Genomic DNA, 13,793 nt, shown 5'->3' on the forward strand with positions numbered 1-13,793 from the left:
CCTGCTCCCACTTTAACTCTCTCACTCGCACATATACACACGCACATCATGATGTACACTGAAATAAACAGGTGCAAAATAATCATACTTCATTTGTCAAAAAGTTTCAACAAACAGAGTAGATGTCTAGTTAAATCATTTTTACTTAAGTGGTGGAGGTTTATTTTGCCTACATGGTGTGAGTGAGCTATATATAGTGCTCAGCATAATTGAGTACACCCCATTTTGAAAATGAATATTTTTATCCATTTCTCAGTAAATATAGGAAATTGATTTGGGGCATTTGAACAGATATATTTATTAAAATAATATTTTAGTCACCAAAAATATTTAGAAATTGAAAGATGATTCAATTAAATTCAGGCTAAATATTGCATAAAATTTATATACAACCTACAAAATCAAAACAATTTTTTGCTTCTCATGATTTTTTCTCTTTTAAAAAATTGTATTTAATATTTTTCTATCGCATAAATTTGGATGAACTAGTTTTTGGACTGTTATCGTAAGTTATTTTGTTAGATAAGCTCCAGATTTAGTTTTAGTACTGACTAATCTTATACATATATATATATAGGCATATATATGAATAGGCAGTGATCTGTGTCGTTATAATGGCGTCGGTAAAAAAGACGCACAACCAACAGGAACCAGCCAACAGTATCTGTGTGAGCTAAAATGACTAAGTACAAGTGAGTGAAAGATTGAAGCAGTCTACTGATCCTCTGACTGCCTGGACCTGCTGTCTCGAGCCCATGGCTGTGTGTGTGCTTCTGTGTGTGTGTGTGTGTCAGAGGTAGTGAGGAAGGAGGGCTGCTCAGAAATGCTACACGCCACTGTGGATGTCAAATCACTGTCCTTCTAAAATGCCATTTAAAAACAAAGACAGTGTAAACAGGGCCTGAGTGTGTACTTTTCGCGAGCGGATTTGCAATGGGGGCGGGCGGAGGATCGCGATGCCGGTGTTGTCTATCGGACGAACCCTAATACGCACATAGCAGAGCTTGCAAAACTGTGTTTTTTTTTTTGTCTACAACACGAACGTTGTCAACATAACTCACTGGAAATCCAAAATGCTTACACACCGGCGACTTCATTGAAAGAGGAGAGGGTTTAAGTTCTGTCGACGGGTCTCCTGTATCTGCAGTTCAACAAGCACTTCAACAAGCCTGTTTTTTCCCGCTTGGCAAGCCAAGCTGACGTGACATGGGGGCGTGGCAGCATCGACGATTCTATTTTTTGATTCAATAATCGAAATTGAGCATAAATTTCAATGCCTTTTGACACCCCTTATATATATATATATATATATATATATATATATATATATATATATATATATATATATATATATATATATATATATATATTCAAAAGCTAGATTTCTGAGCACAGTATATCACCAGAGTAAAGAGTAATTTTGCTCCCGAGCGTAGTTGTGGATGAAATATAGGTTTAATTATAATTAAACTTGACAAAAGAGACTTATTGTATTTTGAAGTTGTAATATAAATGTAAATTCAGCCAGGAATTAAAATCAATCTCTGCATAAACTGATGATGTTGAATTGTAGTTGAAGTGTATTGCTGTTCTTTCTCTTCAGAATAATGATAGCAAGAGCTGAGTGACAAGACACAATGCTTAAACTCTACATTCCTCATTACAAATGCAGCAAATTTCACAAAAGAAATGATGACTTAGTAAAAAATATTAATATACGTATATTATGGCTAGGGCCAGACAGAATCTGCATACATTTTTTACTATTTCTGTGCAGAATTTTGTAAAAGATTTGTGGAATGATTTTAGTATTACCATGATTGAAAACCAATTAGATCCACTAAATAGGTAAACAAAGCAAGTCTCTTATATAGTATATCTATTAAAAGACAATACTTTGCTAACTGTATTGTATTAGTTTATAATATTACTGAAACTAATTAAACTGAATGAATATAAATTTACACACATTTACACAACTAAATAAATAATGATGGGCTAATATCTAATAATAATAAAACATAATAATGACTCAAAGATGGTCTAGAAATCTGTGGATTTCTACCAAACGCTGGTAGAGTCGTTGCTTACTAACGTATAGAAAAAACATCTGAATCTCCTGCTTTCAAAATCATGAGACCCACATGCATGCCAAGTTTAAAACTTAAAAATTTGTGAGGAAAATGATCATTGTTGTACTCTCACTAGGGAATGTTGTGGCCAATCGAAAAGCCATGCATGCATATTAATGTTCCCAAGTGCAATACATCAGTCTATGTTTTGGATGTCTATCTTCTGATGACTTAGGCCCCGTTTACACTAATGTGTTTTAGTTTTTAGTTTTCCAGAGTTTTCGAGCGCCAAAAACGGAGTGTTTTGGAAACGCTTGAGAGGCCGTTTTCATTCTAAAACGCTGCTGCTCTGTCTCAGTGTGGATGAGGGAAAACGGAGACATCTGAAAACAGAGGCGGGGCTGCCGAGATTCGCTAGCTGATTGGGGCTTTTGTGTCATTGCGTATCCTTCCCTTATTCGTCAAGCCCCTATCACATGACTATAACACATGGCTTTAACGCTACCGGAAGACAACAGACCAGCCTTCACTGTAAACAACAACATGGACACTGAAATGGGAGCTTTGTTTGCACTATTGTCTGTTTTAGGCGTCATTGTGCAGTTAAAGTCTGCCTTTTTTACTACAGCAGCCGTATATATTCGCTAGAATGGTCACGTGATAAACGTTTTTGGTGGCATTGTGTGGACGGAGATATGTTTAGAGACGCTGGGTGAAACGCTAGTCGGATCGTTTTTGATCTAAAACGTCGTTTTCAAACTAAAACGCACTAGTGTAAACGGGGCCTCAGCTGCTCATCAGTTCCAACTGACGTGGATTGTGACCTAAAGTACATGCAAATGTTGAGAGGATGCTAATTATAATCCTGTGAGCACTGCAACAGTCTGTATTGTGTCCTAATTGGGCTGTTTGTGACAGAGGTTTTACCCTTGCGTAATTGACATGAGAACGAGGAAACAACAGTGTTTTAGCCTCACAGTATAGCCATATACTAAGATACACCCTCAAATAGATTGTTCAAAATAAAACTTGCTTATTGTTTATTTGCCCTTAGGTGCTTTTAAACCTCGATGAGTTTCTTTTTTTTCTGCCGAGAATACTCTAAATGTTTGTGGCTGGTATTAATTACTGTCCAACTAACAGAATTTTGGGATTAAGATACTTGAAGGATGACAAACGGACATAAACTACTTCAATACATTCTATTCCCCACAAGAACTGTGGTCAAGCTTATGTATTTTCTATTGCAACAATCTAATGCATTCGCAAGCCCCCCAGTCACTCTTGACCCCAATACAGTCAAATCTAACAGATCATACAGTGCTATATTAAATTGGTGAACATTGAGCATTTTACATTGACTTCTGTGACATGCAATAAGGCAGGAAGGTGTGTTATCTAATGCCTGTGCTAAATGAAGATCTCTGGCTTTTGGCTGACTGTACGGAAGATCCGATCTATAATTACTCACATGAGTCAGGGTCTTTTTTTCTGCCAGCTGTCACACGGTTGCACGTTTTTGTCATTTAGACTCGTCTCATGACCTTTTCTCTGCACTGATTGCTTACAGGGCTGAAAGAACATGTTCACGCTACACTTAAAAGCATGTCATCTACTGTAAAGGAATGCTGGGAATGAGCATGTCAGTTTACTTGTTAGTTTATCTGCAGGTATGCGCGAAAAAATATGAGATGAGGTTTATTTGTATTAATGCTTGAATCAAAATGCTTCTAACTGCGAGTTTGAAATGAGCGTGACATTTATTGATGCAGCCTCATGGAGTAAAAGTCAAGAAACAAACATCGGCTCGTACATTTGCACCATTATAGATTGAAAAATGTCAGGAGCTTAAAGTACATGTTTTCATCCATTTTATTTGAATATTAGGATTTACAGGAAAAAAATGCACACTTAAACAGGCTTCTGTTTTGTAAAACCGTAAATTTATGTAATTGTGTCCCATTTATAAGCTGAATGCATATGAACGTAATGTAAGAATAACTTTTTTTAAGTACTGTAAACTGTAGATTATTATTATTAGGTATAATATTTCTATGTTTTACAATTGGGCTTTTTTATGTAAACCAAATCAAACCAGAAATTGTGTCTACAGAACCATGATACAAACCCAGCTGACAATTTTGTGAACTGTCCCACCCCTACAAGTTACTAAAAGTTGCAAAAATTGTGGTGTAACTGATGACAGCTGATCCGTGATTCCTACAAATCACAACCCACGGTTCGGAACAGACATGACCTGCGGATTAGGCTAATAGTAATAATAATAATAATAATATATATATATATATATATATATATATATATATATATATATATATATATATATATATATATATATATATATATACACACACGCACACGCGCATGTGTGTGTGTGTGTGTGTGTCTGTGTGTGTATATATATATATATATATATTATGTATATATATATATTGATATGTGTGTATATATATATATATATATATATATATATATATATATATATATACGCACACACACACACACACACGCACGCACACGCGCATGTGTGTGTGTGTGTGTGTATATATATATATATATATATATATATATATATATATATATGTATATATATATATATTGATATGTATATATATATATATATATTGATATGTATATGTATATATATATATATTGATATGTATATGTATATATATATATATTGATATGTATATGTATATATATATTGATATGTATATGTATATATATATGCACACTTTCCAGTAAAATATAATGATGACTGAAGAAGTTGTGGTAGGTTATTTGGGATGTGATGGATTCTTAAGTTATTAAAGGTGTTTCTGTCACTACTTGTTTAGCCTGCATTAATGCATTCAGTGTAAGCTGCACGATTAATCATTAAAAGATCATGCTCTCAACACCCACGCAACATAAATGATAAATGAGGGTGATTTGCATATGTTTATTAATCCTTTAAAAGGCAAGAATGAAGAAAGAGAATTAGTTTTCAGTCTTTTTGATGAAGTTATGAAGTAAAATAACACACAAATACTAGGATAACAGTTTATAGTTTAGTTAAACCACTGATGTTTATGGTAAAGATTAAAATCACCATCGTATGCGTTCAACTTGACGTCCCAAAATTAAAGTTGTAGGCAGCAATTACATTATTTAACCAATAGGTGGCGACAACCAGCCATCAAAAATATGCCACTGAATAATTCTTCAAAATTAATCCTTCTAGCAATGAAACATGAAGATTTATAAGTGAATAACTGAATCATTTATAGAAAATGAGACTAAAAATAAATATGGGTTCTACCAATTATTATGTTAGATTTCTACATTTACCATTATCAGCAAAAATAGTAGTAATAATGAACTTTTCACAGTACTTATTTATTTTTTTTTTTACAATGTATTGGTATTCAGCTGAGTATTTCTTAATTTTATTTTTTTAAAGAAATTACAGCTTCTAAGTTCTGTTTGTTAAAACCAGACATTTCCTGCAGTACTGTTTTTTTTTATTTTTTTTTTTATAAATGGAAAGCAAATTTCATTTGTCTCCTTCCTATTTTGGCTGATCCAAAAAATGGTTTGATCCCTGACTTAAAAAAACCACAATGTGATGCGAACCCTAAGATTTGTGATCCATTATACCACTACGATTAAACAAAACGGCTTGTCTGAGCTTTAGATCTGAACTTGATATTGATAAACACTTTCATTTTACAATAGTCAACAGTTAAATATAACCTACTGAAATCATATAACCTAGCAGAATTCAAGATGCTTTGAGTATTTGTGTGCTCTCCAGGATGTGGGGGACGGTCCTTTTAATGCTTTCCCCATTGCCTCTGTGTGATGGAGGCCATTTCCGTCCTGCCTGACTGCATGTACACACGATGATGACATAAACAAATGCACACCATCCCCAAGAGTGGGCCAAAGGTTATACGGTTCCCTCTGCCAAGTCTTTATTGCTTTGTATCTTTTACTCTCTGGTTTACTCTTGCACCAGATGATTGCGCAGCTCTTTACATGGAGAACATTACACCTCTACCAATTTGTAGCCCACAATTTTTTAGCAACGGAATGCAATAAAATCCTATTTTTAATTTAATTATATGCTTTAAGTCCGGTTTAATATGGTATTAGTCTGGTGTCGTCTTAAGTTGAGTCTATGGTGAGCTTCATTTTAGTTTTTTTGCAGGCTAAATAATAGATTTTATTTTTACTTTGAACCCTGCATTTTTCTTCTCCATTGGTTCATAAAGTGGAATTAGTTTTCCAATAAGGTGTGCAAGTACAAACACTTACAGGAAGTGATGTCACTTCCACTGATTGTTACAAAACTGGTCAGCTATTCATACCCAAAATGAAAAATGTACTGTATAGGGGGCAAAAAAGAAGATCAAAATAATACAAAACATAGGGCTGGGCGATATTGTAAAAATATGATCACAGTTTCATGTTTCATGTCATTAGGTATCAATAATTATTGAATATTTTTTTAAATAATCTATTTAGGAATATTAGGATTTTTCATTTAATCAACCAATTTGTTTTAGTTTAACAATATTACTCAGGCAAATAAATGTAATAGTCAAAAACAAAAATATTGAAACAAAACATCTGATCTCTTTATAATAAAATAAACATAAGCGTTAAAGAGACTCTTAAACTTGATAAATAAAATGGTACAAAGTGTGTGCAGTGGTAAAGGTAGATCAACATCTGTAAGGTGTCAATAATGATGATACATTAAACTAGAACCTTGTAAACAAAACAAATTATGATAATATGGCACTAGATATGGAAACTAGAATTGTAAGCTTTCAAATTATATGTCATTTTTCATGATTGATTTTAAACCCTCAAAAAAAGTTGGGAGAGTATGAAAAGCGCAAATAAAAAAGAAAGTAGTGATTTCTAAATTTACTTTGACTTGTGTTTCATTGCAGACAATATGAACACTAAACATTTCTGACTGTCGATCAGACCTGCAACGCTTCCAAAAAAATTGGAAAAAGGAGCAATTTAGGACTAGTAATCAGGTCAGCTGGTTAAAAGTAATGTGATTTTGAAACGGGTGATTTCAACAGGTGATTGTAATTATGATTTGGTACAAAAGCAGCATCCAAGAAATTTCTAGTCCTTTAGGAGCAAAGGTGAGCTGAGGGTTTTCGGTTTTGCACCATTAATGCTGAAAAGTACATAGAGATTTTGGAGCACAATATATTGCTATCTTTTATATGCCATGCATATTTCAACAAGAACTTGCAAAACCATTTGTACTTGCCTTGACTGCAGGTACTATATAGTACTGATGGTAGTATAAAGACCTATATTCACAATTTCAGATAAATCAGCATGCCACAAATTATTTTCTGTTCTTCTCATAGCAAATGAATATAGCAACTTCGCAAAGCAACTCGACAGTTGCATAAAAATAATAGGTTAACAAAATGAAGTTTAATTAACAAAGTTTAAAAATATACATTTTAAGTAAAATGAAAAAACTGAGGACTGAAACCAGCTTAAATGTTCTTGAATAAAACGTGATACATGCATTTTTCAACGAGACCTTTCAAAACCACTTGTACTTGACTTGACTGCAGGTACTTGACTGGCCTGCCTGCAGTCCTGACCTTTCTCTAGTAGAGAATGTGTGACACATTTTTAAGCCCAAAATGCGACAACAAATACCCCGTACTGTTGCCCACCTTAAGACTTGTTTGCGGGAAGTATAGGACAGAATTACACCTGAAGCACTTCTTCGCTTGGCGTCTTCAGTCGCTAAACGTCGTTTAAGTGTTGCAAAAAGGAATGGCAACATTACAAAGTGTTAAAAGCTTTACTGTTCCATCTTTTTTTATTGTGTTGCAAGAACCAAAATTGTAATACGTGTTCATTTTGAGGAAAAAAAATTATAAAAATCATGAGGAACACATTAAATAATGTTTGTTGTATTGTCTGCAATTAAATACAATTCAAAGTAAACTTAAAAATCAGTACTTTTTATTTGTGTTTTTCATACAGTGCCTGTTTTTCATACATTTTCTGATTTGGTGTTGTTTGTTTTGACTATAAAATTATATTTTAACAGTGTAACCGTTGTAGGTTACAGGGACCTATAGTAGGGAATGTATTACTCTTCCTGTGTAACAAAAAACTGTCACAAAATACGTATTTAGACACTCCTAATAGCTCAAGGAGAGTCTGATCTCTGTTTTTGGCGAACTTCTTTGCATGTGACTTCTACACATTACATTTGTTTATTTGAAAAGATCAATTAAAATCACGTTTTCCACGAGAGGACTGCTTTAATTCCAGGTACTTAATCTGATTAAAACTGTGGTAATGCTAATACGTGTGTGTGTGTTTTGGCAGACGGTGAACCAGTTGGCACATGCTTTACATCAGGATGAGGATTTGGATGCTGGCAGCCTGGTGTGTGTCATGTGGCCCAAAGCAAAGTGTGCGCTGCTGCGTGATGACCTGGTACTTGTGGACAGGTAAACACACACACACACACACACACACACACACACACTTGCGTTGCCTGGCTGTAACGTTGGAGGCAAGCTGAAATACTTTATTATTAGGAAGGATTGCTTGTCATTTAACATCGAATCAAACAGTGTAATTCTTTTGTAATTGCATTTGTTTGCATATTTTATTTATTTTAATATTTGGAAAATCTGTGTGTATTTATATTCACGTTTTAATTTTAATGTAAAGGTTAACGTACAACTGCATTGTAAGTCTACTGCATTATAAGATCAATTTACTGCATCAAAATTTTATTAGTATTCTCTTTCAGCCTAAAACTTGCATATCTTTTCTTCATCCAGCCCTGGTATTGATGTCACAACAGAGCTGGACAGCTGGATCGACAAATTCTGCCTCGATGCTGACGTTTTTGTGCTGGTGGCCAATTCAGAGTCCACTTTAATGCAAACAGTGAGTTAGCTCTTTATTCTGTGATAAACACTTATGAAATGTGGGAGCAGAAGCTTTTTTATAGCGTTTTACAGCGTTTTGTATATTACATCATTGTGGACACCGATGAACTGCAATAGTATATACACTCATTTAATCTGCATTTATAATAATTTGTCTTGTTAAGTGTTTGTCCTTGTAAAGGCAGGCTTACACGGTGCAAATTGTAATTGTGAGACAAATCTGATGCTTGTATTTGCACCAGCTCCATATCCACAAATTCACTCATTAGGTTAAATTAGGCTTTAGTTTTTAGTCTATTACTTCTATTGTATCTGTTCAGCCGAGGGAATGGAACCAACCTTGTGACATCAGACTCAGTGAAATTCCAAGATGGTGGCACCCTAGGTCTAAAAGCTATAGTAAAACATGCTGTTTACTTCTAAATAATTACATTAATCGAGTTTGTTTATATATTTTTATTAAAGTGGAATCCAATGAACAAAATAAGGTAAACTTGAGTGTTCATTTCCCCTTTTAAAGGTCCTGTGAAATTAAGTTTTTTAGATATTCATTTTTAGGATAAAAAATAGCTAGTGCACTCCAAAACAGTAACAAAAATAAAGTTTAGACAATATAAACTGATATAAACATCCAAACCTCAAACTTTAGTTTCTCATCAAGTCTTGACCAATCAACTGCTCTCTCGTATCTGACATGCCCCGCCCCCTTCAAGATGCTTTACATTTGATGCACTTGAGCTCAACCGAGGCAAAGCTGGGATTAAACAAAACACTATTGGCTGTTTTTTTAAAAGGGGAGGAGCTGTTCATTTTTCAGTTGAGATTACTTCAAACTTAGAATAAACAATGCACATTTCAATGCACTTCATGGGACTGTTGAGGTTGTTACAAATTTTAAAACGCGTTATCATCATGTGACTTTACTGGTGTCAGTCAACGTATTAAAACATGATTCTCCTCTTTTAAAGGAAAAATCTTTTTTTCACAAAGTAAACGAACGCCTCTCCAGCCCTAATATCTTCATCCTGAACAACCGCTGGGACGCATCGGCCAATGAGCCAGAGTACATGGAAGAGGTGAGGAATCACATGACACCACACACAACACCTTAAAGATGCATTTGAATCTGCAAAAACGAATAGTGGAAGCATAACTTTAAAGCAAACTAGTTGAACCTTTTAGATGATATGGAGTTTTTGCTCTCTTATGATGTTTTGTCAGGTGAGGCGGCAGCACATGGACCGCTGCACTAGTTTTTTAGTGGATGAGCTGCGGGTGGTGGATCGCTCTCATGCCGGGGATCGAATCTTCTTTGTCTCTGCTAAAGAAGTTCTTCAGGCGCGTGTACAGAAGGCCCAGGGAATGCCTGAAGCAGGTAGATTTAGTCTCAAATGATGTTTAAATGCTAAGATGTTATGTATTTTTAATTGTTTTATTTTGTTCATTTAATTGTCTATTTAATTGTTTAAAATTATTATTATTATTTTTTAATATTGTTGCAGAATGAATGTCACCAGGGCTTAACACTTGCCAATTGCGGGTAGATTTCAGCTTTGGCGGGTTAGAAAGTCACTCCCACTAGCCACTTTGGCAGGTTGAAAATATTTTTTTAATTGTGGTTTTCTTAAAAGCAGAATTCGACAATAAGGATGACCCAATATGCGTGCAAATGGGATAACAGAAATAATTGCTTTCGCACGAGCAATAGAAAGCAGGTGGATACCGAATGAGAGGATGATCAGTCGCGCAAACAGCTGATGTGATGCGCGCGACTGTTTAAAGCACGTTCGCGCTCCTGTTTCCTTGCTTGAAGCAACCGTGTCTGGAAATTACTGTATGCATGGTATTAATGCAATTATACAGATTAATTTATGTAATTATGCATGAAATCTCTAAATATCCCAAAATTTCCCAAATATCCTTTTTTAAAACTGGAAAAAAGGTGAGGACACCTGCACAACAAAGTTGAGGATTAAATAGCAGTTTATTAACAGAATAATCTTGCAATTAAAGGTTGAAACAGGAACAAACAGGTGCATGCAGATAATCCCAAGCGTAAAGGCAGCAAACAAAATAACAAAGTAAAGGGGTCAAACATGGCAAGGTAAGGGAAACTGCGTCGTAATGCTCACTAAACAGTTTAAGACTCAGACACGACCTTCTCACTTTGTGTGTAATCGCTTAGAATTAGGAACACGTGTGTGCGAGGTGCATGCTGGGAGTTGTAGTTCGTTAAAGTAACGTGTGTAGTTTTTCAGCAATTCGCAGCCACTAGATCACTGGTGATCGTCACAATTCGCATAGCAACATTGTTAGAGTAGTAAAATAAACATTTCCCAGTTTACAGTGCATGCATTATATGCTGCCTACAATCAATAGGCTATCATTTCACTTCATTACCTCATGTTAATCTTCAAATGTTCACTATCTTTACTAAAAACAATTTGACTGACTTTTTGTTTCCTGATTTTTACAGGAATAATCTGTAAATATTAACCTAAAATTACGGGTTACTCTCTAAAAATACAAGAAATTTACATTAAAAAGCAGAAAAATGACGTAATACCAAATTATAAGCAATAACTGTAAATTTAATGTGAGTAAAGATTTTTGTACATTTTTTTATTACAGAACATATGTGTAAAACAACAGATATTTCACGGTATAATGAAAAACTGGAAAATTCTGTAAAAAAAAAATGCAGAAGATTACCTGCAGAAAAAAAAACTTTTATTTTTTGTGTATGCATCTATGTCTTTAGATATACATAATAAATATAAGCAGTAAACGCATAAATTATGTCAATGCAAACTTTTATTATGAATGCGATTGAATCACAATTAAGTTTTGCACAGCACTAATTATAAATTTTAATTAAAAATAAATAAATTAATTAATATAAAAGTAACAGTTTAAATTGAATAAAGGCAAAAATACATTAAGGTTGTGAATGACAGCAATGTACTGCCAAAATAATGAATGTATTAAGGTAATAGTATTTATTAATAATTGAGGCTAAAGCTTGGCCATGAGAATGAAACATCAAGCTCCTTTTTAATCCGTTTTTTGGTTTTCAGGTGGTGCATTAGCTGAAGGTTTTCAAGCCAGAATGTTTGAGTTTCAGAACTTTGAAAGGCGTTTTGAGGTGAGTGTTGTTGTGTTCGAAAGTATGTTTGGTTTAAAAGTCTGTCTGACTGTCATCTACTGTACTTTACTGTTATTCCAGGAGTGTATCTCGCAGTCAGCAGTGAAGACGAAGTTTGAGCAGCACACGACGAGAGCTAAACAGATTTCTGAAGCTCTGCGTCTGATAATGGATTCTGTGCACATCGCAGCTCAAGAGCAGAGGTGAGTGGTTTAAAGACGCCAGCAATAAAAATCCATCACGTTAAACTCTTACACTGAAATTAGCTATTAGGAATATAACCGTTTTTAAGCTATATTGCGGTTTGGAAAAGTCAAGGTTTTAATACCGCCAAAATTTTCTGTTATACCGTTCCTAAGGTATGAGTAAGATTTTTTATTTACATTTTTTGTTTTGTTTTTAGGACAACAGTATCTCCAGCAAAAAATATCCAAAGATGCCGTTTTATTTGTAAAGAAATCTGTTTTTGAAACAAATGAAAACAGCAGAAGCTAATGATTCATTTGAGTTAATTAGCCTGATGTGTTTACTGCTCCTAAATATTGTAAGTCTTTCAAAAAATAGAATATATTGTGCTCAAATGGGAAAAAAGTTATTCTTTTTTACCCAGACATTTAAAGGTTCAGGACACCCTGGAGAACTTTATTTTATATATTAACAGATGTCTGTGTGTTGAGCATCAGTTAAGACAATGTTAGCACATGTCAGCTTTAATTGTGGGGAAAACTGGATAATTTTGATCTTTTGTCAGCTAATTTCAGCTTCCGGATTTAAAATGATTTTTGGGGCGGGATCAAAATCGGCGACGTAGCGCAGAACTGCAAGTGCAATGATGACGTGTCGTTTTCTCATTAATATTCATAGCGGAGTTTTCTTATCCTATGAGAAGAGCCGGCTGCTTAATTATTCATGAGACCTGCCAGAGTCAAGCCCGAGCTGTGAGACACGGCACGGGCACACAGTATTTAGCCGTTCATGAAGGCTCGTATGCGTTTGTTTTCATGATCCACGGGGTTTGTTGCATGTTTTCCCCTGCGATCTTGTCAGGGCCAATCATAAAGCAAAGCTGTGTGTGTGCTGCTAGCAGTTTTGTCGGGAGAGCAGCACGAGAATTAGAGAATGGCGGACGCTGTCTTTTATCAGGAGTTCGTTCACATTCAGACACATCACTGTGCAGCTGTGTTTGCCTAAATCCTCCAGATTACCAGCAGGGCTAATGGTTAAAATAGACAGGTCAGGAGAACTGCTGCACTGAGTCTGCTGGATACGGGGATTGAGGGAGAAGTCCTCATTTATAGCGTTTACATGAACACACCTATCTTTATAATGATATAAATTGTGGTTATGTTTATATGAAATTACGAATAACAAATGTAGCAGGGCATTAAATCACTGATCATTTCTTTGCATTTTAACTTTGTAAACTATAAACTCATGCGTCTCCTCACGGTTTGTCTCATTTTGTGAGCTAGCTTCGTTCGCTCACATTCTCCCCTGCTGGCCACGCCCACTCCTGCCCGATGCTCGCGGAGCTCCACGCCCATTAATCATGCATCTTTTGAAAAAATTCTGAAGTAGACTTTAACTGAAAGTGGGGGGTGTCATGGC

General features: G+C 34.9%; 1 protein-coding gene across 4 annotated transcripts in view; it reads left to right on the forward strand.

Annotated features, from left to right (window-relative positions):
- Nucleotides 1-13,793, forward strand: part of mfn2 (mitofusin 2) — a 51,440-nt gene that overhangs the window by 20,315 nt on the left and 17,332 nt on the right. For all 4 annotated transcript variants that reach the window (XM_087263714.1, XM_087263715.1, XM_087263716.1 and 1 more), the window contains exons 5-10: nucleotides 8,466-8,590; nucleotides 8,930-9,038; nucleotides 10,009-10,116; nucleotides 10,262-10,415; nucleotides 12,118-12,185; nucleotides 12,267-12,388. In XM_087263714.1, coding sequence (XP_087119840.1) covers nucleotides 8,466-8,590; nucleotides 8,930-9,038; nucleotides 10,009-10,116; nucleotides 10,262-10,415; nucleotides 12,118-12,185; nucleotides 12,267-12,388 — 686 coding nt within the window. The remainder of the gene's footprint in view (nucleotides 1-8,465; nucleotides 8,591-8,929; nucleotides 9,039-10,008; nucleotides 10,117-10,261; nucleotides 10,416-12,117; nucleotides 12,186-12,266; nucleotides 12,389-13,793) is intronic.

Source organism: Danio rerio, chromosome 8 (genome assembly GCF_052040795.2).
Source record: "Danio rerio strain M-AB ecotype USA chromosome 8, GRCz13ab, whole genome shotgun sequence".
NCBI lineage: Eukaryota > Metazoa > Chordata > Actinopteri > Cypriniformes > Danionidae > Danio > Danio rerio.